The sequence below is a fragment of the Pinus tabuliformis genome, chromosome 2_2 (assembly GCF_031772625.1).
Source record: "Pinus tabuliformis cultivar Carrire ecotype Pingquan chromosome 2_2, CPIR1, whole genome shotgun sequence".
Taxonomy (NCBI): Eukaryota; Viridiplantae; Streptophyta; class Pinopsida; order Pinales; family Pinaceae; genus Pinus; species Pinus tabuliformis.
In genome coordinates, this window is record NC_142300.1 from 272731390 (window position 1) to 272758746 (window position 27357).

The 27357-nt window shown below is 39.1% G+C and overlaps 1 protein-coding gene across 1 annotated transcript in view; it reads right to left on the minus strand.

The window, feature by feature from the left end:
* LOC149192354 (uncharacterized) overlaps window positions 1–25229 on the minus strand; it is a 257294-nt gene extending 232065 nt beyond the window's left edge. Inside the window, exons 1-2 of the mRNA XM_089404560.1 lie at window positions 25104–25229; window positions 24826–25009 (exon numbers count right to left, since the gene is read on the minus strand). Coding sequence (XP_089260686.1) covers window positions 24826–25009; window positions 25104–25217 — 298 coding nt within the window. The 5' untranslated portion in view covers window positions 25218–25229. The remainder of the gene's footprint in view (window positions 1–24825; window positions 25010–25103) is intronic.
* Between the last annotated feature and the right edge of the window lie 2128 nt (window positions 25230–27357).

Sequence of the window (27357 nt, forward strand, 5' to 3'; positions counted from 1 at the left end):
CCCCTACAACCTATAAACACTACCCTTTGTAATCCCGATGACCCATGTTGTGTCAAAACAAGCTCCCTCTGGACGTATGAGTACTTGTCCCTTTTGAAACATCACAACAGATACTCTATCCTCCATAGTTGAGACTAATAGCAAGTTCTTCCTCAATCCTTGCATTTAGCACTTCTTTAGCGTCCAATGACCCTCCAAACTCAAGTTAGAAGTTGGAACATAATGGTTCCAACACCCTTCACTGCATACGTAGCATCATTACCAAGCTTCGCATGTAAATTTGAACCCTTTGTCAAACTGTTGAAGAGCTATCATGTTGTTGTCATGTCTCTTGATGCACCACTATCCAGGTACCAAGCATTCCTGGTAATTGTCCTAGTAGATAGACAAGAGACCAATAAGAAGTCCTTCTTAAACTTTGTTGCAAACTCATCAACGTATGTTGATGTTTTTGTATGTTGTGACTTCCCCTTCCCATTCTTCTCCTAACATTGTGATGCACTGTGCATATTGCCTCAAAATCTAGCAGGCCTTGGAGAGGGGTACCCTACAAGACTATCACTAGACCAAGAGACAATAATGGGGTAGTGGCCCACTATCACGACAGCCAAAACCCCCTACTCTCTATGGACTTTCACCAATGGGAGGAGTCTCGATATACGGTTACCTATAATGGATATTCTAGGTATGAAGGTACAAGGGTGACTAAGAGGCTTCTAAGGGAAAGAAACAGATTAATTCCAAGGCTCCAATCAAAGGGTAAGAGTTATTTGCTTTCTCTAGAGGCCAATTTTATGCACACAAGACCTTGGGTTTGTTTAGTAGGTTAAGAGTTGGAATGACCTAAGGTCAAGATTAATAGAAAGGGTTTCCTACAATGTGTTTCAACATGGATATGGCACATGAAACCTTCAAATAAGCCCCCAAGTTGAAGCTAGAACAAAACTAAGGTTTAGCTTAGGGCAAGCAACTAGGACAAAGAAATAAGTGAATACCTACCAAGAAGAAGTGATTTTTTGGCAACCACTCCCCTCTTACTATTTAGACTCTCCAAACTCCAAAAATTTTCTTCCCTAGGAACTTGCACCAAGCCCTAGCTTGGCTGCTTGGCCTTAAAGGGGTCGAATTAGGTCAAGAGAGAAAGAGAAATTTATGGATAAAAAGTTGGGATGATCACCAACAAGGAAGGCTAGTGCCTAGCCCTAGGGTCAATGGAGTCTATGGGCACCAAAATTTGATTTTATCTTGCAAAGGAGTAAAGTTATTTTGATGCCCTAGCATCAAAACCCTAACTATCACCTTTGTGAGGGATCAGAAGTCTCTTCGGAGAGCTAACATGAGATCACCAAGGGGATTGTCATTCACATATCAAACTATGAGAAATGCATGCAATAATAATGACAATTTCCTTTCAATTGATATTCAACAAAACTAGGGTACCAAAATTTAACCAAGATCATCAATTCATTACATACATTAGACATGAAATCAGAAATTTGCAATAAACAAGGTACTTACAAGACAATATGCATTAACCCAAGTATTGATCCAAAGTGACTTCTCCAAATACAAGACTAAATGCTCAAGACAATTTTCGCTCCATAGATCACATCTTTCCCATTAGAACAAGAGGCAGAAATTCTCAAAGAGACCGAAATATCCAAGTCCAAGTGATGATGAGAAACATAATGATCTTCTCCTCTATTTATATGGGGAGGAACAATATCTATTTACCCTAAAGCCCCTAAATCTCAATTAAAATTACAATCATGAATTGGGTTACAAGCCAACCCACTAGCCAAGACATAAAGATTTGCCCACACGTGTGAGTCATAGGGCTGATGCCATCCATGCGTAGACGTTTCTTGGTGCAAAGTAAGGTGCAAAAACCTTATAAAATCATCCTCTAGAGGTTGGCCCTCAGATCTCTATCACTATCCCTTTATAGACCCCAAAATTCATCTTGAGGCGACAAAGGTGGTCTTATGGGTCTTCAAAGTGGGCATAGTGTCAATCTCTACTCCAACGATGAGGGCTTCCAAGATCGTGCTAGCCCTCCCATGTCTCAAGGGTTGAGAACATCCTCATTTGGGCCCTAGATCAGTTGCCATACCTCATGATGTGCTAAGCCAACTGTAGGTGCATCATGCCAAAAAGTCATCAAATGTAGGGCAAAGTGCCAAAACGTTGTGGGTGCTAGAAATACCCAAGGGTGTGTGCAATGCTTTGTTATTGCTTGGAGTCCCATAGCTCTCAACGCTTCACTTGTGAATGTCAATATGCTACTCTAGAGGCCTGGGCCTCAATTAAGGTGCCTAGGTCATGGTTGTGGAACCACAACCACATAACAATCACATCACAAAGTCTAGCAAGCAACAAATCATTAGGTATGATAACCATTTTTTCATCTAAGTGGACTAAGCTTGAATGTAAAGGGCTATTTAATACTTCAAATAAAGCTTCCCTTCCAAATTCAAGGTCTTGAACTCACAAAGGTGTTTCCTCCCTAGGTAGGAGTTGTCAAAGGACCTGTTGATTTCTGGTAGCATCGAATGTGCTCTAAGTCTCAAATTTTGCAGGGAGGCTTAGATACATGCATTCTCTAATACCCAAAAATTGAAAATGGGAAATTCCACCCGAAAACAATTTTATTAAAATAATTAATTATTTTTAATGGGTCCCTAAGTCTAAACTTAGGAAATTAAAATAATTAATGGGTATTAATCTAAACTGTGGGTGAAACTTCTAGAAGAAGACGGAGATCAAGTCAATATGATCCTAGCCATCGATTAGAATCTAATCTAGGTCGTTGATTGATTAGCGAGAGGATTATAAGAAGAGGCTTGATGGGCACTTGGAGAAAACATCGAGTGAAGATTAGAAGATCGAATTTCTGAAGCAGAGTAGCTGCCGGAGAGGAATTCGAAGTGATCTTTTGCAGTGAGGGGCAGGGATAGTTCTGGTTGGAGATTTCTCCTGATCTGAGATTACTCAACAGAGAAGGCAGAGAGAGATCCAACAAAGGCAGCGCAAAGCCAGAGAGGCTAATGTAGGGCCACACAAGGTTGTTGATTTCTGGTAGCATCGGATGTGCTCTAAGCCTCAAAATTTGCAGGGAGGCTTGTACACATGTATTCCACAATGCCCAGTAATCGTTTTGGGAAATTCCACCCAGAATCAGTTTTATTAAAATAATTGATTATTTTTAATGGGTGCCTAAGTCTAAACTTAGGAAATTAAAATAATTAAAGGTTATTAATCAAACTGTAGGTGAAACTTCTAAAAGAAGACGAGGATCAAGCCAAAATGATCTGAGCCATTGATTAGAATCTAATATGGGCCATTGGTTCTCAACAGAAAGATTATAAGAGGAGGCTTGATGGGAATTTGTAAAATACATCGAAGAGAAATCAAGAGATTGAATTTCTCAGAGAGGGCAACGCAACAGTTGCTAGAGAATCGATTGAGAAGATTTCTTACAATGAGGGGCAGGGATAATTTCCAAGGGAAGTTTTTCCAGGACCGGAGAGTACAAGGCAAAGAGGGCAGAGAGACATCCAAAGAGGCTAACGTTGGGCCATGCAGAGCTACGTTGTGGCAGCACAGAGCTTTAGAGGGAGATCGAAATTTTACTGAGGAACAGTCAGGATCTAGTGACGGAGCCGGAGTGTGAGACCAGGAGGCCTGAGAGCTGAAGCTTCCAGCCAGTAGAGGATCAGATGGAGGTGCAACACAGTCCCAGCTACAGTGACTGCGTAGACTTGACATAGTATTGCGCAAAGGCTCACCTCCAGCACAAATCAGTGTCGATTATTCCAATGACAACGTGAGATCATTTCAGTACTCTTTTTGTCGAGTCTCTCTCTGTATCGGATAGCCAGTTGGGCATCCAATGAATTGTATTCAGAAGACTACTGCTTAATAATACAAACCCTCAGCTGCTACACTGGTTTTCCCGCATTGGGTTTTTCCGAGGACATTTGTCTAAAAATAACTATGTAGATGTGTGTGATGTTTATTTCTCTCCTGTGTTGTATTTAGTTTCTGTAGTTTTTATTTGTGTAGGTTGCAGTGTATTTATTTCGATATTTGTCATAGTACACAGCAAGTAAATTGGTTAATCGAATTAACAATTAGAGGAATTAACATCAGTTGTTGCAGTAGGAGTCAAGTAACCGATTTTTCACATGGTATCAAAGCATAGACCGTGAGCAGAAGAGCTCAGACACAGAAAAGAAGGGAGTTCGAAATTACTGCAGTGAAAGCAATTTGAAACCCCTGTAGGCAGTGCAGTCCTTGGGCCAGAAGGTCGAAGTTTTGAGGAGAAATCGATTTCTCTGAGTGAGTCGATTGAGAAATTCGATCTCCAGGTCGAAGCTTTCTAGAGGCAGCAGGGAACAACGTATTTTTCCTTGCAGAGTAGATCTTCAGCTGGGACGCAGATATTTTGCAGTAGTTGCTGACATAATAGCGATGATGGGAGAGAGAGAGACATTGTTGAGGGAATTCTTCCTGAGAGGACTTCCAACCAAGAAGTCTGATTTCTCAAGTGCTGAGCAGCAGCAGAGAGGAGTTGATCTACTAACTCCATAAGGGAGTGCGTAGGCTAGCCTGGTGTTGCGCAGAGGAGAGAGGAGGTAGTTCAACATTTTTGTTGGCAAAGATGGTAGCTAATGGGTTGCGACATCAGTATCAGTTGGAGGGTGCATCCAACTATGTGATCTGGAAGGCAAGGATCTCATGCCTTCTGGATGAGCATGATCTCAAAACCTACGTCAACATGTGAAAATTCTATCATTGCAGCAACTGATTTACTTTTCTTACTTATTTCATCATAAGTTATTCATGAAATTACTTCAACAAACATTAAAATAAATACTGCTGCAGATATCACATCGTAATACAGAAACAAAAATATGCACACATTGACACAGTTATTTTGGACTAATGTCCCCAGAAAAACCCAATGTGGGAAAACCAGTGCAGCAAGGGAGGATTTTATTATTCAGCAATTTTCTTGTACAACAGGGTGCCAAACTGGCTTACCCACAAATAGACAAACTTCCAGCACTTTCCTAAACCCAGTGTAGGCCCTACTGACCTCTACTACAGCCTGAAACCCTCTGCATCAGCCTAAAACCCTCTGCGTCAGCCTACTGAGGCTCTACGTAGCATCTCTGGGCTTTTGCGTCACTCCTGTAGCCTCTGTGTGGATGACTGCTATCCAGACCACTGGTTCAATTTCTCAGCAAACCCCGCTCCAGAAATTGAACTGATTGGTCTCGCTCAGTGTGTTCTCCAAGTGCACCTCAAGCCTCCTCTTATACTTTTTCTGTTGACATCTCAACGGCTAAGATTAGATCTGGCTTGGTCCATGTCTTTTGGACCATTCTAACACAGATTCATATTAATACACATTAATATTTTATTTTCCCTAAGTTTAGACTTAGGGACTCCATTAAAAATATTAATTATTTTAATATCTCCTAATCTGTTTAGAATCTGCCCAAACTCTTCCTAGGTATTGGAGATCTCATGTGCCCCAACCTCTCCACCAAATTTCGTGGCTAGAGCACATACGATGCTACCCCAAATCAACACTCCCTCTTAGTGAGGACTGTGCTCTAGCAATACTCCTCACTAAGTATTACTCTGATCATCCGGCATCGGTACCTGTGCTGATGCTAGGCTTCCCTGCCCAACATCCTCTGCACTGCTGCATCCTGTACTGTTGTCCATGGTTCTGCCACTGCCACTGTTGCATCTATACGACAACTCCCTCTGCATCCGTGCTGCTACTGGTCCTTTCTCCCAGCACTGCATCCGCACTGCACCTTCCTCTGCATCTATGTTGTTGTTGGTCCTTTCTCCCAACACTGCATCTTCACTACAACTCCCTTTGCATCTGTGTTGTTGTTGGTCCTTTCTCCCAACACTGCAACTCCCTCTTCATTCGTGCTGCTAACACACTACTTCTGAAAGGGGTTCTTTACCATCCCCATCTTTTCCCTGAAGTAGTCAAATTTTGACTTTCCAAGGGCCTTGGTGAGGATATCTACCACTTGTTCCCCTGTAGGAGTGTAGCTCAACTGTACAGCTCCACATTGGACACAATCTCTGACAAAGTGACACTGGATATCAATATGCTTTGTCCTATCATGAATTACTGGATTCTCAGAGAGTTTGATGCAACTTTGATTATCACACATGATCTTGGTCGCCTCCATATTTCTTCTAAATAGGTTTACCAGCAGCTTTCTAAGCCATATGACCTCACACGAAGCTGTGCTTGCTGCCATATATTCTGCCTCAGACGAGCTCAGAGCCACAGACTTATGTTTCCTACTGCACCAGGAGGTTATTCCTGATCCAATGTTGAAACAGTGCCCAGAGGTACTTTTCCGATCCACTGAACTTCTTGCCCAATCTGCATCAGTAAATCCACTCAACCTGATATCCTACCCCTTGTTGTACAAAAGCCCATAATCAACTATTCCCTGTAAATACCTGAGAACGTGCTTGGCTACTGCCCAGTGAGCCCTCTTTGGTTCCACCATGAACTGATTGAGGGTGTTGACAACGTAGCAAATATCTGGCCTAGTATTGACTAGATACATCAGGGACCCTATGAGCTGTCGGTATAGGGTGGGATCAACATCCTTGTCTTCTGATGCATCAATCTTCTTCCAGTTGGTGATCATTGGCGCAGCCATAGGTCTACAGTCCCCCATCTCGAATCTTTTCAGAATTTCTGTAGCATACCTTCCTTGCCCAAGGAAAATTTCTCCTTTCTGCTGCCAAACTTCCAACCCTAGAAAATAGTGCATTCGTCCCAGATCCTTCATATCGAACTCTGTGGCTAGATTCTTCTTGCAATCTTCAATGAGTCTGGATGATCCTGTCAAGAAGAGATCATCCACATATAATACTAAGATAGGTGGCTCGCTCTCTACGACCAAATAGTAGAGATTCGGATCCGCATCACTCTTGACAAACCCCATCTTCTGCAAGTAGCCATCTATTCGACCATACCACGCTCTTGGTGCCTGCTTCAGCCCATACAAGGCTTTCTTCAGTCTGCATACATGAGACTTCTTCTCATGAGTTCCAAAGCCCTCTGGTTGTTCAATGTATACTTCTTCTTCTATTACCCCGTTCAGAAATGCCGTCTTGACATCCATCTGATGGATCTCCCAGCTGCAAGAGATATCATGGTCCTAATAGATGTACACCTAGCTACCGGGGTGAAGGTTTCGTCATAGTCAATCCCTTCCTTTTGAGCATACCCCTTAGCCACAAACTTGGCCTTGTATTTTTCAATATTGCCGTCCGCAGCATATTTGATCTTGTAGATCCATCTTGAACCTACCACAGATCTGTCTTGAGGCCTTGACACCACCTCCCAGACATCGTTTACCATTATTTAGTTATACTCCTCCACCATCACATCTAGCTAGACTTGATGTTGAGCTGCCTCCTTGAAGCTGGCAGGCTCTCCATCCTGAGCTACTAACACCTAATACCTGTCTGGTTGTTTTCGCTCCCTTTTACTATTCCTTTTCTCCCTAATGAAGTTCTCTGCATCACGCAAAATCTGACGAAGTTCCCTGCTGGTTCTTCCTCTGCCAAAAGGTGCTTTTGTTTGCTCCTCTTCCTCATCCTAAGAATCTTCCTAATCTGAGGAAGGATTCTTCACTTCTGTTGGTTGAAGAGGCATGACCAATGGATCCTCTTTTGACTGCTCCTTGGAAGGCATTTCGCGAGATCTTCTGAAAGCTCTGTCCTCCATGAACTTTACATCTTATTGTACTACTACCTTCTTGCTCCCTGGAAGATAGATCCTGTATGCCTTAGCATTCTCGCTATATCCTGAAAAAGACCCCTTTTCTGCAATCTGATCCAGCTTCTTTCTCTTTTCTTCGGGTATGCAACAATATGCCAAACTCCCAAATATCCTGAAATGACTAACTTCGGGTGTCTTCCCAGTGAAGACTTTCTCTGGAGTAATCTTGCCCAATGCCCAATGAGGAGTCCTATTTTGAACATAGACAGTTGTGTTGCATGTTTTTGCCCACAGGAATTTTGGCATATCCTGTTCATACAGCATGGCCCTAGCTGCTTCTACAGTAGTCCTATTTTTCCTTTCTGCCACCCCATTCTGCTCTGGATTGTAGGGAGTTGTCCAATCTCTTCTGATGCCCTCCTTAGCACAAAAATCAGTGAAGTCCTTATCGACATATTCTCCATCATTATCTAAGCGCAAGACTTTTATTTTCTTACCTGTCAGATTCTCCACTAGAGCCTTGAACTCCTTGAATCGACAGAAAACCTCATCCTTGGTTTTCAAAAAATAGATCCAATTTTTCCTCGAGTGGTCATCAATGAAAGTAAGGAAATACTCGGCACCGTTGAGAGCTTTAACGGACATAGGTCCACAGATATCTGAGTGTATCAATCCTAGTACACTCTTGGCCCTGTGGTTGCTCCTAGGAAATGTCGCCTTGGCATACTTTCCTAGAGCGCATCCCCTGCATACATCATCTCGTTCTGTACTCAGATCCGAAACTCCTGTTACAGTGCTCCTGAGAATTCTCAGAGCTCCATGGTGCAAGTGACCCATCCTTCTGTGCCATAGTTCGTTCAAGTCTTTGTCCCCATGACTGCCTATTAGTGCCATTGGAGATTCTAGTTGTAATTTGTACAACCAATTACTTTTGATCCCGATCTGCACTTTCTTTTTCCAGCTCGAGTGTTTGACGTATACCTTTTCCTTGATGAAATAGACATCATAGCCCTTGCCTTGTAGTTGTGACACAGAAAGTAAGTTCATCCCCAATCCTGGCACATGCAGCACATTTGTGGCACAGAACCGATCTCTCGATTCTGTCTGAAAAACTATGGTACCCTTTCCTACTGGAGTACACTTTTCCTTGTTCCCCATGGTGATCTAAAAGTTCATCTTCTCTTCTCGATATTATGAGAAACACTCCCTGATTCTCGTCATATGCCACGAGGCTCCACTGTCTATATACCATACTTCTGATGATGCAGCACTAGTCATGCACGCCACTTCTTCTTCCAACCTAGAAGCCAACATAGAGAAATCGAAATCTCTCTCTCTTGTGCAATCTTATGAAAATCTACGTGAGTCCCCTGAGGTGGATGCCTCTGCATCGTGGTCTCGACCGATAACTGATTTTCCCTTTCTATCTCTAATTACTTCCTCTATTACCATGTGAAAATTCTATCACTGCAGTAACTGATTTACTTTTCCTACTTATTTCATCATAAGTTATTCATGAAATTACTTCAACAAACATTAAAATAAACATTGCTGCAGATATCACATCATAATATAGAAACAAAAATATGCACACATTGACAAAGTTATTTTGGACTAATGTCCCCGGAAAATCCCAATGTGGGAAAACCCGTGCAGCAAGGGAGGATTTTATTATTCAACAATTTTCTTGTACAACAGGGTGCCAAACTGGCTTACCCACAGATAGACAAACTTCCAGCACTTTCCTAAACCCAGCGTAGGCCCTACTAACCTATGCTACAGCCTGAAACCCTCTGCGTCAGCCTACTGAGGCTCTACGTAGCATCTATGGGCTTTTGCGTCACTCCTGCAACCTCTGTGTGGATGACACAGGCCCTTCTGGCTTTGCGCAGTCTCTGCTGCCTCTGTGTGGATGACGCAAGCCCTTCTGGCTCTGCGCAATCTTTGTTGCCTCTGCATGGCTTCCTCTGGCTCTATGTCTGCCTCTTCTGCGCTGATCTCCTGTCTCTTTGTTCCGTACTTGTTGCCTCCTGACTGCTCTTCAGACCACTAGTTCAATTTCTTAGCAAACCCCACTCCAGAAATTGAACTGACTGGTCTCCCTCGGTGTGTTCTCCAAGTGCCCCTCAAACCTCCTCTTATACTTTTTCTATTGACATCTCAACGGCTAAGATTAAGTCCCTAATCAACGGCTAAAGATTAGATCTTGCTTGATCCATGTCTTTTGGACCATTCTAACACAGATTCATATTAATACACATTAATATTTTATTTTCCCTGAGTTTAGACTTAGGGACTCCATTAAAAATATTAATTATTTTAATATCTCCTGATCTATTTAGAATTTGCCCAAACCCTTTATGGGTATTGGAGATCTCATGTGCGCCAACCTCTTCACCAAATTTCGTGGCTAGAGCACATCCGATGCTACCCCAAATCAACACGACAGTGTGGTACAACCCGCGGATCCAAATCCACTCGATAAATACAAGGTTGAGATGGCAAAGGCCAAATGATTGATTCTCGACGAGGTGAGGGATCACGTAGTGTGTCAAATTGTCGGCAACGATACAACCTGACAGATGTGGTAAGCATTGCCCATGCTATACGAAGGATCTTCCGAGCAGCAGAAGATGTACTTAGCGCAGAAGATGAGATCCACGCAGATGCAGAAGGGGAAACGCATTGATATGTTCTTAACGAAGCTTCAAGAAATCTGAGACTCGTCAGCAGCAGTGGGACGAAGCACAAAGAGAAGGAAGAGAATGCAGACCTCGCATCTAAGGGGCAGCAGGAACAACGGAGGAAGAAGAAAGATGTTTCGAAGATCAAGTGCTTCCGATGTGGTGAACTTGGTCACTACGCTACATAGTGTCCTCTCAAGAAGAAGGACAACGACGAGAAGCATGATCCGAAGGCTGCATCCGAACAGATCGAGGAGGAGGAGTTTGCCATGATTGCCCAGAGGTGGGGTGATATATAATTGTAGTTCGAAAGAACTACAAATGGGCAGGATCCTTGAGGAGTCCACCTCTCGGATCAATACCTTGCTACAGGAACCCAGATCAAAAGTAGCAGGATGAACCAGTATCAGTTGATGCAGAGGATTGTCGAAGTGACAATTGCAATGGCCAAGAGCGCCAAAGACTAAGCAGCGTAGAGCTACAATTGGCAACAGCGCAATTGGCACAAAGCAGAGTCAACAGCGGCGCACAGGGTTTAGAGGGTCAACGCAGAGACTAGCAGCAGTCAGAACTCCAGCAACATATGCATCATGTTGAACACCAGTTCAGTAATTTTGGATGTTTTTCCATTGCTGATGCAGTAGCAGCAGCAGTTGAAGAAGGTTGCAGTGCAAATGTAGTGTTGGCAGTGGCAATGCTAGCAACAGCACAAATGCAGAAATTATGAGGGTTGCAGTACAGATGCAGTGTTGGCAGTGGCAGTGTCAACAGCAGTACAGATGCAACATTTGCATAGTAGTTGGTGGGCAGCAATGTCAAACATCAGCAGCGCAGAGGGGGATGTTACAGAGAAGGGTGATGCTTCAACAAGTTGCATTACTAGAGCACATCCCTCACTAAGAGGGAGTGTTGATTTCTAGTAGCATCAGATGTGCTCTAAGCTTCAAATTTTGCAGGGAGGCTTGGACACATGTATTCCACAACACCCAGAAATCGTTTTGGGGGATGTTACAGAGAAGGGTGATGCTTCAGCAGGTTGCATTACTAGAGCACGTTCCTTGCTAAGAGGGAGTGTTGATTTCTGGTAGCATCGGATGTGCTCTAAGTGTCAAAATTGGCAAGGAGGCTTGGATACATGTATTCCACAATACCTAGAAATCATATTGGGAAATTCTACCCGGAATCAATTTTATTAAAATAATAAATTATTTTTAATGGGTGCCTAAGCCTAAACTAAGGAAATTGAAATAATTAAAGTGTATTAATCAAACTGTGGGTGAAACTTCTAAAAGAAGACGAGGATCAAGCCAAAATAATCTGAGCCATTGACTAGAATCTAATTTGGGCCATTGGTTCTCAACAGAGGGATTATAAGAGGAGGCTTTATGGGCATTTGGAAAATACATCGAAGAGAGATCAAGAGATCGAATTTCTCAAATAGGGCAACGCAACAGTTGCTAGAGAATCGATTGAGGAGATTTCTTGCAGTGAGGGGCCAGGATAGTTTCCGGGGAGAGTTTTTCCAGGACCAGAGAGTACAAGGTAGAGAGGGAAAAGAAACGTCTAGAGAGGCTGATGTTGGACCACATAAAGCTACGTTGTTGCAGCACACAGCTTCAAAGGGAGATCGAAATTCTACTGAGGAACATTAAGGATATACTGTTGGAGCCGAGGTGTGAGATCGGGAGGCCTAAGAGTTGAATTTTCCAGCCAGCAGAGGATCAAAAGGAGGTGCAACACAATCCCAGCTACAGTGGCTATGTAGGCTTGATGCAGTATTGCGCAGAGGCTCACCTCCAACGCAAATCAGTGTCGGTTCTCACAGTGACATGGTGAGATCATCTCACTACTCTTTCTGTCCAGTTTCTCTCTGTATCGGATAGCCAGTTGGGCATCCAATGAATTGTATTTAGAAGACTACTACTTTATAATACAAACCCTCAGTTGTTGCACAAATTTTCGCGCATTGGGTTTTTCTGGGGACATTTATCCAAAAATAACTGTGTAAATGTGTGTGACGTTTATTTCTCTCATGTGTTGTATTTAATTTCCACAGTTTTTATTTGTGTAGGTTGCAGTGTATTTAATTCGATATTTGTCATAGCACACAACAAGTAAATTGGTTAATCGAATTAACAATTAGAAGAATTAACATCAGGTGTTGCAATAGGAGTAGGGTAACCGATTTTTAACAAGGGCCACGCAAAGGCAGCGCAGAAGCCTTGAGGAGGTCCATATTTTTGCTAAAGAAATCGATTTCTAAAGCAGGAAGCAAGGGTGTGAGATTGGGAGGTGGAAATCGAAGTTCCTGAGAAGCAAATCGATCAGCAGAGGGAGTAACGTTGTCCCTAGAGGTTGTGACGCTGGGCCGACGCAGTGACTGCGCAGAAGCAGTGCAGAAGCAGCAAGAGGCAAGCCATTATGTGGCTGGATCAGTCGGGATCGCTTGTGATAGTGTGAAGTACTTCTCATTATTCTTTTGTCGGTGATATTCATTGTACTGGATAGCCAGAAAGGTATCTAGAGATTGTATTCAGATAAACTACTACTTAATAATAAACCCTCAGTTGCTGCACCGTTTCCCACACTGGGTTTTTCTAGGGACATTTGTCCAAAAATAACCGTGTAGATGTGTTGTGTATTTTTTTCTTGCTCAGTTTCTTGTTTCCGCATTTTTTTTACATGGTGAAGGCTGCAGTTTATTTGTTTCGGTGTTTACTGTAGGAAACAGTAAATAATTTTGCTCAAGTAATTAACAATAGGAGAAACATAAGCAATTGCTGCAGTAGAAATTTGGGCATCCAAATTTTCACATGGTATCAGAGTTGCAGGGTGAAACAAGAGAGCAGAGTCGGAAGAGCCCAGCGTTGAAGGAAGAAGGGAATTCGAAGTGTTGCATAGGCAACAAATCAAATCAAATATTATATTAGAACAAATATATATCACAAAAAGGATACCTTATTTATCCTCCCTCTCACGGAGGAAACAACCACAAGCCTAAGTTTGTCTCGTATAGCAATACCAACTGAAGATATCTCAATCTCATCTATATACGGCATTCTCTGCCAATCGGAACCCACTCATTATTATTGCAATTTATTTGTGTCATATCCAGAACCTATTCAAACAGCTCTCCAAAAAGCTTCTTCAACCTGACTCACAGCTAGCCATGCCAGCATCATCGGACTCAACCTCGACTATGCTTAATGCTATGAACATTTCATCAAAATATTATGGCAGATCTCATACTAAAGCAGCAGCACCTAGATGTGCTCATCTTATCAATAACGATCCCAAACAACATCAATACATCCATGCAGTCACATATCATAGGAAGAATATCTCAGACCAAAATTGATCGTCCCATGCAAATATCTCAAAGGGTGTTCAACAGCAACTCAATGTGTGAAGCTTCTCAATCATGAATTCACTCGGGTTCTATGCAAAGCATATATATATATATATATATATATATATATATATATAGACGGGTGTTCACATGGAACATCAATGTTTCAATCAACTATCGATTGCTAAGTCAGGTTCAACAATATCTCTGCATAATTTCTTGAAATTCCATTCCATCGAAGTGTCCAAGGATTTGCATTTCCATTTTCCAAAAACTCTTCAATAGCTTCACGATATAGATTTTCTTTTCCAAACTTCAAAAAGTAATTCATCATGCCATGATTCTTCATTTCGAACTTCAAAGGCCAACTCCCTCTTACTTTGATCATCAGAGGCTCATTACCTGTCAAGAATAGACCATCAGTATATAAAACCAAAATCAAAGTCATACCTTGGGCCTCTTTCAAAGTAAAGGTTTGTATTTGCACATCTTCCTGGCTTCACAAGGTAACTATCAATGCAGACATACCAGGCTCGAGAGACTTGTTTTATATAATGTTCTCTGCAAACATAACATTTGACCAAACCAATATGCTCAATCTTACACAAATCAATATTGTGCAATCAAATCAACTAAGTCAGCTTATCAAGCCTTAGATGTCAGATCAAAACTAATATCAAAATCATAAAAGTTTCTGCCAATATCACTATGACAAACTTCTTCGGACCAAATGTCAGGTAGAGCTCACATCCAAATACCAAGTCATGATTTCATCTATTGTCATGTCAACAAATTATTATTAAGCAATATCAAATTCCATCATGCCATCATAACATGAATTGTCACTAGATGCAAATGCATATGCCAAGGATAAGTCACAATTGTTTATACTTCAACCAATGTGCCAAAGCCAATGAAGCCAATACAAAATCAATGCCAACATCAATCACTGAAAGTCACTATGCCCACATAGCACTATCATCAAGGCAAATCATCAGTCATCAAGTACCAAATCAGATCAAAACTCTAACTTGTTATCATTGTGAATTCAAACAATCCATAAGCCAAAACATATCTATGAACCATCAAGCATCATGTCAAAGTTCTAAAGCATCATCAATCATCCAAGCCAATATGCTCACTAAGTCAAGCCAACAAGCCAAATCTTGTCAAACCCTTGCAATTGTTATTAAATATTGTCATATACTAACTTCAATGATCAAATCAAAATAACATACTAATATGCATATTTTGGTCCCCTGCAAACACAAGTTTAGTCAACACATTTACATTCTCTATAGTAATTCAAACATTCAAATTTCCCTGCTTATAGAACTTTCTGATGTTTGCTCCATGTTTGTAGGAAGGATTGTGATACTCCCAGTGCACTTCTAATTTCGTGCATTAGGCTTCAAATTTTGTGACCTACAGGCACAACCACACCCATAGGCTTTCTTCCGTGCGGTTGGAGGCCTATAATCGCACTAATAAGCTTGCTTCAGTGCGGTTGGGCCTTAAAATAAGGGAAACCCTCTCTTCTCAGACCAAAACTAGTTTTAGATCAGCAACATCAGATATTTGTCTATTTACGTCAGAAAACTTCAACAATAAAGAATTTTCCATACATCCAATGCAAATGAAAATGGATGTAGGGATTTTATGGAGAGTTTCTCCCTCTAAATGGGAAGATCCTTCAGTCATCATCATTCAAAACATCAACCTGTCTATCATAATACTGTCATGCATCAACGGAACTATTAGATCATGAAATCAAGCTATATCAGTTTCTAGAACATATATTCATAATAGGCATGACATGTTAACATCAGCTACTTCATCATCATATATGAACATGACATCAAGTTTTCATTAAGGGCTAGACTCATATAATTAGGGCAGTTGTCAAGTGCCTCATCAGATCATAATCACTCCATCACTTCTTTTACATTTATTCAATCATCAAATCAAGGCATCCAATTTTACCATGTGTCGTAATTACTAAGCCAAGGTCAACACAGAGATCTTGAGCAATAATCTTATTGTTACACTTCCATCATCATGGTTATCATGCTTATCACAAACACTATCAATAGTATCAAGCTATACAAGAATCAATGTGTTAGCCTTCTTTATGGGATAAGGAAATCCATCATGTCTAAAATGAAATATGCTTGCCAAATATCTAAAGCACTAATATATCAAAAATCAATGTTTTTATATAGATTTACCATGACTTAATAAAATGTGAGATACTTGTCCAATACTAAGTGCACCATTTCATCATAAGTACCATGAATCAAACTTTCATATGAATGAGCCATTTGTGAAGGTGACATTCCCATCATAACTTAGGGCTTACCTTGCCATCCAATATTTGGAGTTGAAACATAACATTGAAATGATACATCATATATATACCTTGTAATATTCAGATACATGTGCACCTTGACATTGGCAACTGGGGCATTTTGTGACTAGCCATAATCCTTAATAAGAATCCACTTATCACAACTCATCAGGAGGTTAGAAGTATCCAAATACTCAAATATACATATAGGAAGTAATAATCAAAGCAATAAACTCAAACAGGGATAGAATCACAAAGAGGTAACATAAATCTAAAAGTACTTATCTTCAATGAGAAGTGATCATCTCCCTCTAGAACCAGCCTTCAAGGGTCATGATTGTCCATTGACCATATAACATTGTTGCCTTTAATACATTCATCGGTTTCATCAATAACTAAGGTGAAATTAAGACTATCCCATCTAGGGGCTACATCATATCCGTCATGACTCATATGTGCTTGAACATCTTCATGTTGATCATGCTAAGGTTTCTAAAGTACATAAGTCCAATCTTTGTCATAATCCAATGTTTCTTCCAAACCTTAACCTTATAATATCCATCAAACCCTAATACACAAATTGCATAGGGTTTCATTCAAACCCCAATATTTTTTTAGCTCTACACCATCTTCTCTTGCTTCCATCAATGGTGTCTTCATAGGGGTGATCTTCAACGACTTTTCTTCAGCCCAACTTTGGTACCATGATAATTTTTCTTACAACTATATTGTTCTTTGCTTCGATAATTGCATTTCAACATTTGCATATTACATTCACCCCATAGCAACTTAACATTATTCAGATTTACAACATTATTCAGCAGTATATGCAATTATATAGAAAGAACAATATCATCGTCAATGCAGTGAAACATAAAGGAACAATAGAAGAAAAGCATTCACACATAGAGACACCAAGATTGGTCGAAGACCAAAGCAAAACCCACTATGGGGAAAACCCTTTCAAATTCTACTTCTTATTAGATTTCCATTGAATGATTCAGCAAAAGAGAGTACAATGATCCATATCTTCAAAATCATAATCCTATCCGGCAAAATTCAACTAAACAACATCATGAGATGAACCCAACAATGCTAATGATCAAAACCCTGATTCAAACACCTACAATCAACTATCATTGTTTGCGATCAACTGCAAAACCCTGTGGGCAACGAGCGAATTTTGCGATCAATTGATCAAACCAAACCCTAGGTCCCAACTGAAGGGATAATGTGATGTATGTGCGGATGAAAGGCTTCAGTCGCACGGATGAGTCAACCTGCGTGCGTTTGCAGCCGAAAATTGCTTATTGCAAGCCTGCGGTTGTGACTCAAAACCCTAGCACACGTGCGAGCTTCGGACCCTCCAATCTCGAACCTGTGTGAGCGAACTTCCACGAACATCTCAGACCTGTGTGGACCAAAACCAAAGAAAGAAGAATAGAAGAATGTTTCATGATGATATCCAAATGAAGGTCACTTTACTTCTCCCTCCAAGGGAAAAACCTAGTAAATTCTTCTCTTTTTATAGAATCAGATCAAAGTGAGAATTCCAAGACCCAAACACCAAGACCAAGAACTCACACAAGACCCAAGTCAGCCCTCCTTCAAGCTCTTCCAACAAGTAAAAGTAAACTCTAGTCAACGCCTTCAAAATTTATTCAAACTTCAAAATTTTGGCCCTTGCAACTTCTGCAGCTTCACACATGTGACAGAAACTAGGGAAGAGTGGCAGATTTTCTCTCTTTTGACTCTCACTCTCTCTCCTTCGACTTTGATTCCTCTTCTTGACTCCATTGATTTTGTCTCTCTTCTTGGCACAGAAATCGAACTTGATTAAGATGCTCCAAATGAGGATGAGTTGCGCTATATTTATACACATCCAAGAGGTCAAATGGGTTACTTCCAGGGCCGACTTGGTATTGTGGAGACAAAATTGACATTTTTGACTCAAATAAAATTATTTTTCTTGTTTCTTTCAAAGTCCAAATCAGACTTGACTCTAGAACAATAATTTGACTTATAACAAATAATCTTTAAACTCAGAAAACCCTAGAAGCATGAATAACATGCTTGACCTAATTAACAAATTGACTTGAGCATGAAATCCATGCTTGAAAAACAATATTTATTTTTCTTCTTTTGATTTTTATATGAAATACATAATGATATAAGTACAATGACAATTATGAAGACCGAACCTAGTTACATTTTTCAACAAAATCATCAATTGAACTTGTAACAAATTAATGGAAGCTAATTTGCAGCATGTGGGGCATCTCGAAGGAGTAGATCCTCCTGGTGGAGCTAATATTTTCTGGCAGGTTACTCAATGTTAGAGAAAGTGGGATGGTTTCACCCGCAACTCCTCACGTCTCTAGAACTCAAGGTGAAGTCGATCTAAGTGACGTTATGATCGTAATCCAGCTAAATGGTAAGCTTCATGGTAAGACAAAAATCTCATTCATCAACCATCAATAAAAATAAAAATCCTATTCACTTTCACCACTTTTTCTTCTTTTAAAATTTTATTGCTAGTTGGTCATAATTTTTACATCTTTTAACTAGCAAACCATTGGAGAAAAGGAGCATTAATTTAAATTCTAACCAAAGGAATTGATATATCTGTTATTTTGAGTTTTATTTATCACATTTTATGCAGGTATATCAGATTTTATGTATGAATATCTGCAAATGTTATTGTTGTCATAAATTCTAGATTGCATTTTTTTACCTAAGGAGACACCTAAAGCAATAAACTACAAGTATTTTTCCTTACCTTGTCAAATTTCAGATCTGTTTTAAATATTTATTTATTGTATTTGAAGTCATAAATTATCTATTTCAGCCCTCCAATTAAATTTCTTTTGATGAAATAAATTTCCGGTTAAATCATCAAAGGAGTTTTGACTACAAGACCTCCTAAAACAATTCAATTTTAGGGCTTGTCCAAGGGGTGGTCTTAATTGACCAAATCTTGATCATTTTCATCCCTCATCATTAGATCTGATATTTGGGAGTGTTTTGCACACTCTTAGCTATCTTTTTCAAGGATTTGGCTTGTTGTTTTGTGCAATTTTACAAAAAATCCAAACTTGCTATTGAGAAATACAACTGCTTGCCTAACACTAGCTAAGCTCCAACAATATTTTTATCTTCACTTCTGAATAAATCGAACTCAGAAACTTCATTGTGTCCCTCTACAGATCAACTAGGCCCTTTCCTGCAATTCACACTTCCTTCCTGCAATCGCACTGGCTAACTTGGAACTCACACTGCCCTTCTCATCAATTCGCACTGCCTCTGGGAAATCGATCTAGCAAGTTATACTGCCTCCGACAACTCGCACAGGCCACTGGCACTACCTCTAGCAATTCGCACCGGCAACTGGCAACTCGATCTAGACCTCTAGCAACTTGCACTAGTGAACTGGTAAACTCGCACTACCAAACTCATCTTCCTTCTACATAAATAATTTGGCCCTGATAAACTCCCTCTGGAACTCAAAAACTAGAAATCTACCTAATGAAGAATAACCCCAAAAATATCTCTCCTCAATCACTAATGTTGAAACCCTCTAGTATCTTCTGAAAATCACCCACTCGAATGATTTTTGTGATCTAATTTGTCTCCAATGTTGCACATTGATCTCCCTTTATAATCTCATTCACAAATGAATGGCCACGATTAGAAGTTCACTTGATCCAATCGATGGCTAAGATCAACTTAGAAATTTTCTACAAACTTCTAGAGGAAAATCAGTCTTATCTCAACCAATGTCAATTGATTATTCACTTTCCCTAAGTTAGACTTAGGAAATAATTAAAAAATCACTAATTGACATAATTAAGATATTTTTCCTAGTTGAAACTTAGGAAAAATTACATGGGCTTGGAGATAATTAATTCCATGTTCCTAGCATCAATGACACCTCTTAAGGCTAGAATACCTATCTGAGCTACAAAATCTAACTACTAAGGTCTATGGAGGTGTACATACCATAACCCGCCCTCTGGATTTGAACCCGTGACCTCATGGGAGGAAACACATGCTCTTAACCATTATTAACAAAGTTGTACATACACTTTGAAATAGCTTAGAAAAAATATAGAAACAGTTTCATTCCAAAGCTTAGGATCTCTTGCACTCACTCCTTACAAATGGAGAGAGTAAACCCCTATATATGTTTCAACTCTTATCTCCTTTTACAACAAAAAATTATGTTTTTCCCAAGATCCATTAGTCCTCCATGGGATAATAATAAAGTAACTCACTCAACAACTGGCTTACTTAAAAAGTAGCAATGAATTTATTGATATCCACAATTTCCTCCAAGAGGTTATAATACAACACTCAAGGAAAACAATACAATATAGCTCTCAAGTAATTAACTCCAATAGATGAGTCAAACAAGAGTAAAAGTAGTAGAGTTACTTATCAATCATCTCCAAAAATAAAACTAAAGCATGGGGTGCTTCCTTTAGTTGAGGGATAGACAATGTAAGAACCTCCAAAATAGTATGTAGATTTCTCTCCACATACACGCTCTCCAAGATATGTATACATGTGAAACAAGGACCAAAAGAGTAGGACATACTCGATAAAGTACCAAAAACAACCTCCTCAAATCGATACATGACTAAGTTCTCGTGATCTATGCCAAATAACCAACCATAGCCACACATGTGGCCTTCGTGACTAAGTCGTCCAATGTAATGTAATGAAGAATAGATCTCCATGTGGTACATGTGGATCCAAAGTGTAACAACCATCCATATATCAAGGCAAGTGAAGTGGATCTTGTAGAAGGGGGTTGAATAGCATAGAATAGAAAACATGAACAAAGGGCTTGTTGGAAAATACATCAATGGAGATAAACATGAGATTGCATTTCATTAATATGATACACATATAAGCACATGATCTTGATCTTTGGATTCATCTCCCAAGAGGTCTCTTGGACTCCCAATGACTGTTCCTATTCACTCGTGACTTTTCATATTCCTTCTCAAGTGAATAATACAAAATATAAAAATCCTAATGGATTATGTCTCCAACATTCACCCCCTTAATCCATAGGGTTGTATGTGAGTCCAAGAAGAGAGTTGAAACATGGAAGTGAACAGCTGCCAAAAGGGTTGAATGAAGTAAAAAACTTCTGGAGAGACAGAAATATATATGGAAATATTTTATTAAAAAGATGAATTACAGATGATGATTGATTGCAATGGGGTTCCTGGCTTATATACCGCCATGGACACCCTTTGGGAAAGGGCATGATCTTATGATCGTGCCCTTTCGTCTAATTAAAATTAAAATTAAATAATAAACCTAAAGTTAACTAATTTTTTACATAACATTGCCTTCCTCTCGAAAGAATGCTTTGTCCTCAAAGCATAAGTAACGACGGATGTTGTTGAAGAATGATTCATTCTCCCAGAAAGCGTCTTCTTCGGGTAAGTCCTTCCACTTGATCAAATATTCCAAGATGATCAAGGTCGCACACTTTAAAAGGTCTTGGATTAATCTCTCAAGTTCCGTTTTTTGGTGATGTGAATATCGGTATGGCTTGATGTTGATGGAGTCTGATCTTGCCTTGAATTCTATTGTATGCTCAATTTCCCTATTAGGCGGCATCTTCATAGGTAGGTCTTGAAATACTTTTTCATGCTTCCGAATCAGATCTTGTATCTCTGGTGACTCTTCTCTGGTCATATTTGCAGATAACATTTCTAATTGGTGACATTGTATCGCATAAGCAGGTGCTCTTCTTCGACTCAGCTTCATCATCTGAGATGATGATACAGCTTGATTTTCTGGTGCTTGGAATCCGTGTAGCTTGTACTTCTGACCTCCCCATTTGAATTTTATAAATCGTACTTGATGGTTGGCGGCATAAGTACCTAAAGTTCGTAACCATTGGATACCTAAGACTACATCTACTCCTCCTAACAGTACTGTGAAGAATGGAGACTCTAGATTAAAGTCTTGAATCTGCAAATTGACCTTATGGCATTTCCCTACCTTTTCAATCTTCTTACCATTAGCTACCATCACTTTCATGTTTGGTAAGGGAAATGAAAAGATATTGAGTCTCTCTACCACAGTTGCATCTAAAAAATTGTGTGTGCTTCCAGAGTCGATGAGAACCAATACGTTGTTCTTCTTTATGTGTCCTTTTAACTTTAAAGTCCGAGGTTGTGATATACCTGTCATAGCTGATAATGACACTTGTGGAATACTTCCATCATCTAGTTCTGGTGAGAATTTTGGGGCGTCTTCTGTGTCTTCTATGTCATAATCTTCACTGTTTGAATCATTGGTTGCTTCACAATTATATAGGTTCTTTGGTTCTTTTCCTTTAGCACATCTATGTTTGGGGTCCCACTTCTCACCACAGCGTTTACATTTACCCTCTTTTATTCTTTGCATTTCCACATTAGATTTTTCATCTTCACGACGATGCGGTGGAACATATCTTGTATTATTTGAGTCCACATACTGGGGTATCCTTCGTCTTGCATAAGTTTTTTCCACTTTTGACCAAAATATTGGTTCGGATTTCTTTTCGACTGTTTTTGCTTTTCGTCTTGCTACTTCTATAGATGTAATGTCATGCATCTCAAGTTCTGCTTGTAAATGGGCTTTGAGTCCCAAGATGTATGACTGAATTAGACGAGATTCTGATAACCCAGGTACTCGTGTTACTAAGGTCTCCCATTCTTGAGTGTATTCGTCCACACTTCCTTTTTGTCGTAACTTGATGAGTTTTGAAAAGAACTCTTCTTCTCTTACACCTTGGAATCTTTTAAAGAATGCATCTTTAAATTTTCTCCAGCTAATGACATGTGTTGTTTTTTTCCACCACATATACCAGTTATATGCTTCTCCTTCCATTTTCATGGATGCATACCTGAGCTTTTCATCATCGTCATTGATGTCATATATCTCAAAGTATTCTTCTGCTTTATTTATCCATGCAACATTGTTTTTTTCGTTTCCATCGAATTTAGGCATCTCGACTTTTGCCCTTCGCTGGTATGTTGCTAATGGTTGAGCGAAAAAAGGGTGTTGATTAGTAAAGTTATCCCAGAGTTGCTTGTTTGTAAAGGCTGTGTTACTCGCTTCTTGGTGGGGTGTCGCTGATTTTTTTGAGGATTCAACTTTTTCATGAGTCTGTTGACTTTGTTGAATCTGACGAGATGTGTTCTTGATTCTCTTCACCTTCTTTTAGTAGTTGTTCGGGTGTACAATTCGACCTTTTACACAGAATTTTCAACATTGTTAAGACCTCTTTGATCCCTGCTTCTGTCTAAACATGGTAATTTTCCATCTTTATTTCCATTCGATTTGTCGTATCGTGAAGATTTTTGATTTCATCAGCTTGCTCCCCAAGCTTGATCTCGAATTCATTTAGTCTTTTATTGACCTCATCGTGGTTGCTATTTATCTTATGCTCTGCATCCAACAATTTTTTTTGGAAATCCGCCATTGTCATTGTCAACATTGAGCGGGTTTGCGGGGGAGTGTATTTATTTGCCAGCGAAAATATTTTTCCTCCCTTTCTTTTTAATTATCTAAAATAAATTTTATACATATAACCTTTAATTAATTAAAATAAATTTAATTAATTAAATTAACTTATATATATATATATAACTTTTAATTAATTAAATTATATATATATATATATAACTTTTTAATTAATTAAATTAACTTTATATATATATATATATATATATATATATATATTAAACTTATAACTAAATTAAAGTTATATGTTATAAAATTTATAATATATATTATATATAACTTATATATATTTATATTATATAATGAAGTAAAGAACTTCATTATACCAATGAAGTAAAAAACTTCTGGAGAGACAGAAATATATATGGAAATATTTTATTAAAAAGATGAATTACAGATGATGATTGATTACAATGGGGTTCCTGGCTTATATACCGCCATGGACACCCTTTGGGAAAGGGCATGATCTTATGATCGTGCCCTTTCGTCTAATTAAAATTAAAATTAAATAATAAACCTAAGGTTAACTAATTTTTTACATAACATTGAATGTACCCTCTGAATTTGGTGGTTTTGGGATGAGACCACAAACCAAATGACTAGCAGAAGTTGACGTCTTGTACCAAATGGTGGTTTAAGGATGACCACAAACCAAATGGCCAGTAGAAGATGATGTCTTCTAATAAATGGTGGTTTAAAGATAACCATAAAGTATCTAATGGTTTTGGGGTGACCACAAACCAAATGGCTAGCAGAAGATGACCACAAAGTCCTCTCGAGTGGAGGTTCAAAGATGACCACAAATTGTTGTCTAGCAAAAGCTGTAAGTCTTCTACTAAATGGTGGTTTAAAGAAGACAACAAACCAAATCATGCTTCTGGAATACTAGTAGAAGCTGATTTATTCTACTAAATAGTGGTTTAAGGATGACCACAAACCAAATCACGCTCATGAGATATGGCTCTGACTCTGACTTGAAGTTCTGCTTTTCAATCAGGGGCAACTCACAATTTGGAATTCATGAATGCTAAGTAGATACTGAAATACATAATTGTAGAAATTACTTTGTTCTTAAAACTCAACTTTGTAAGCAAAGAAGTAGAAGACCTCATTTGAAACCAATCCTCACCTTCACCCTGGTTTGCAGCTGCTCGCAAAAGTTTCTCCTGCTCTTCAATTTTCGCAACCTGAACCTTGTCCAATGGAGTGATGTTGCCAGGAGTATGGCGAGTTCCCAATCCATATACTTTGCGAGAATCATTTATAGCTTTTTCAGCGCAATTGCAGGCTGCACCAATTGCATCTACTCTACTCTGAACCAAAGGAAGTTAAAATATTTTAGTCTACACTAAGAAAACCATATGTGAAGTTACATTCTAACAAACATTTGGAACAGGAAATATTCACCTTTAATTTCTCAACTTGCGTTAGAACTGGGAGGTTTGATAGTCCACCTAAGATTTGTTCCTTTCTGGCTGTTTCCTCTAATTCCATCTCAGGTAATAACTTGGACGATAACATGACTGGCAATTCTGCAAGCTAACATCAACAATATTAAAAATTTGCTACCCTTCAAATCAAAATAAACATGGAAACACATATATTAAAAAGGGGATGCCTTGAAACAGCCACCAAACCATATTCATTAAGTAGAAATTATAGTGGATGACTCGATGATAAGTAGATTTACCAACTTATTCCTGGCAACAAGCTTTATTTCAAAACAGCCTAATGGGAAATTTCGACGCTCATCTCTAAGGAAAGGAAAACCATGAACATAAGAATCTTTTTGTAATACAAAGATAACTTCCAACAGAACATTGCAGATTTTCAGGATTTAAACTGCATTCACATTGAGGTTCAAATATCCCATTTATTATACTTTCATTCTAACATAAACAAATTATTTCAAATCAACAAAATCACAAGCATGTAAAATGCATTCCTGCACTTTTGTCTTTTACAGAAAAGACTTGAATCACGGGATCTCCCTTAATAGGTAGATTGCTTATAAACAAGAATAACAGGCTGCAGAAAACTGGCACTTAGACTCAAACTATCAAGCATACTAATCGACCTCTCTAAATTTGTATCATACACTAGATATATGTATATATAAGAATTAATGTCTGATTGTGCAAAATCATACCGGTGTCAACAATCTCTTAATAATGTTATTACATAATCAAGGGTGATGGGGCTCACCCCTGGATTTATGGGCATCGACTTTGACTTAACAAAAAATTTAATGCATAACTGCTCCAATGAACCCATCCAAGTCAACAAGCAATCAACTCCCAATATGATGATGTGGCAAGGCCCTCAATGATATGCACCTCACTCATGGCTATGCAATACAAATAAATCTACACCAATCGTTTCATTGATCCCTAGGCATGCACTTTGTCTGCATATAGGTTTTTCATTAATCTTTCTAACATTTCCCTTTAATGAAAATTTGTTTTCATTCAGTCCTAGCATTATCCTGAACTTCTCGAAGACATATCGTAAGATATCAGCTAGTTGTTTCGTTGTGCTACAATGCTTCATTTGAATATGGCCTTCCTCATGCAACTGCCTCAAGTAGTTCCCTCTCAGGTTATAGTTTGTGGATTAGGGATCTTATCATCAGGTACAAGTTGGGAAGTAACACTCTTACCACCATCAGAGCTCTCCACTATAAAGGTTTCAATTGCTTCAAATTTCTTCTTTAGGATGTAAAGCAAATCTTTCTAGTGTGATCATCTATCAAGGTCATAAAATACAATTTATCTCCAACAGATGATCTACTCATTGGTCCATATGGGTTAGTATATACCAGCTCCAAACATTGACTTTGCATGCCAAGAATATAGTCCTCAAAAAGTTCAATGCACTTCTATATTTGTTGTAAGCCATGCACCATATTTTACTTACGTAATAAAGATAGACTAGAGAAATACAAATGTCCATACCTCAAATTCCATACTCTGCTTGAATCAACCACACTTTCCAACGTGCACTTAGCACCAACTTTGGCATCCAATCAATACAAACCGTCCTCCTCATAACTTCACGCTATCACTGCACACCCATTGAAAATATCCTTTATAAGACACATGCCACCTTCAAACTCAACTTCCATATTCAGTTTGTTCAATCGATTCACAAACTGATGTTTTTCTTCAAACCAAGTATACACTACATCTTTGATGCCATGTGCCTCACCTGTATGTAACAATATAGGTCCACCACATCCACCAATAATCTCTTGAATCCTGTCATCCCCAAACTTGATGTCACCAATATCAAATGGCTCGAATTTGCTAAACCAATCTCACCTCCCCGTCATATGTCTAGATGATTCAGAATCAATACAACAAGCATCCTTAATAAATTGTCACAAATGAAGTGATCAGTACACCCTTCTCAACATTCCTATCTTTGTTCTTCTATCACATTGGACAAGTGCTTCTTATTTTCCTTGCACTTATGCTTATAGCAGACTAGCAATCTCACACATAATGTCTCTCCTTGTTACAGTAGTAATATAAAACATTTTTCCTCCGATAGTTCTTGCTTTGTATCTATATTATTTCTTAGTACTATTGTCTGACTTTTGGGCCTTATGTTCTGTAGATCAAGGTTAGGAGTTGTTTTACTTCCACTGATTGTACTTTTG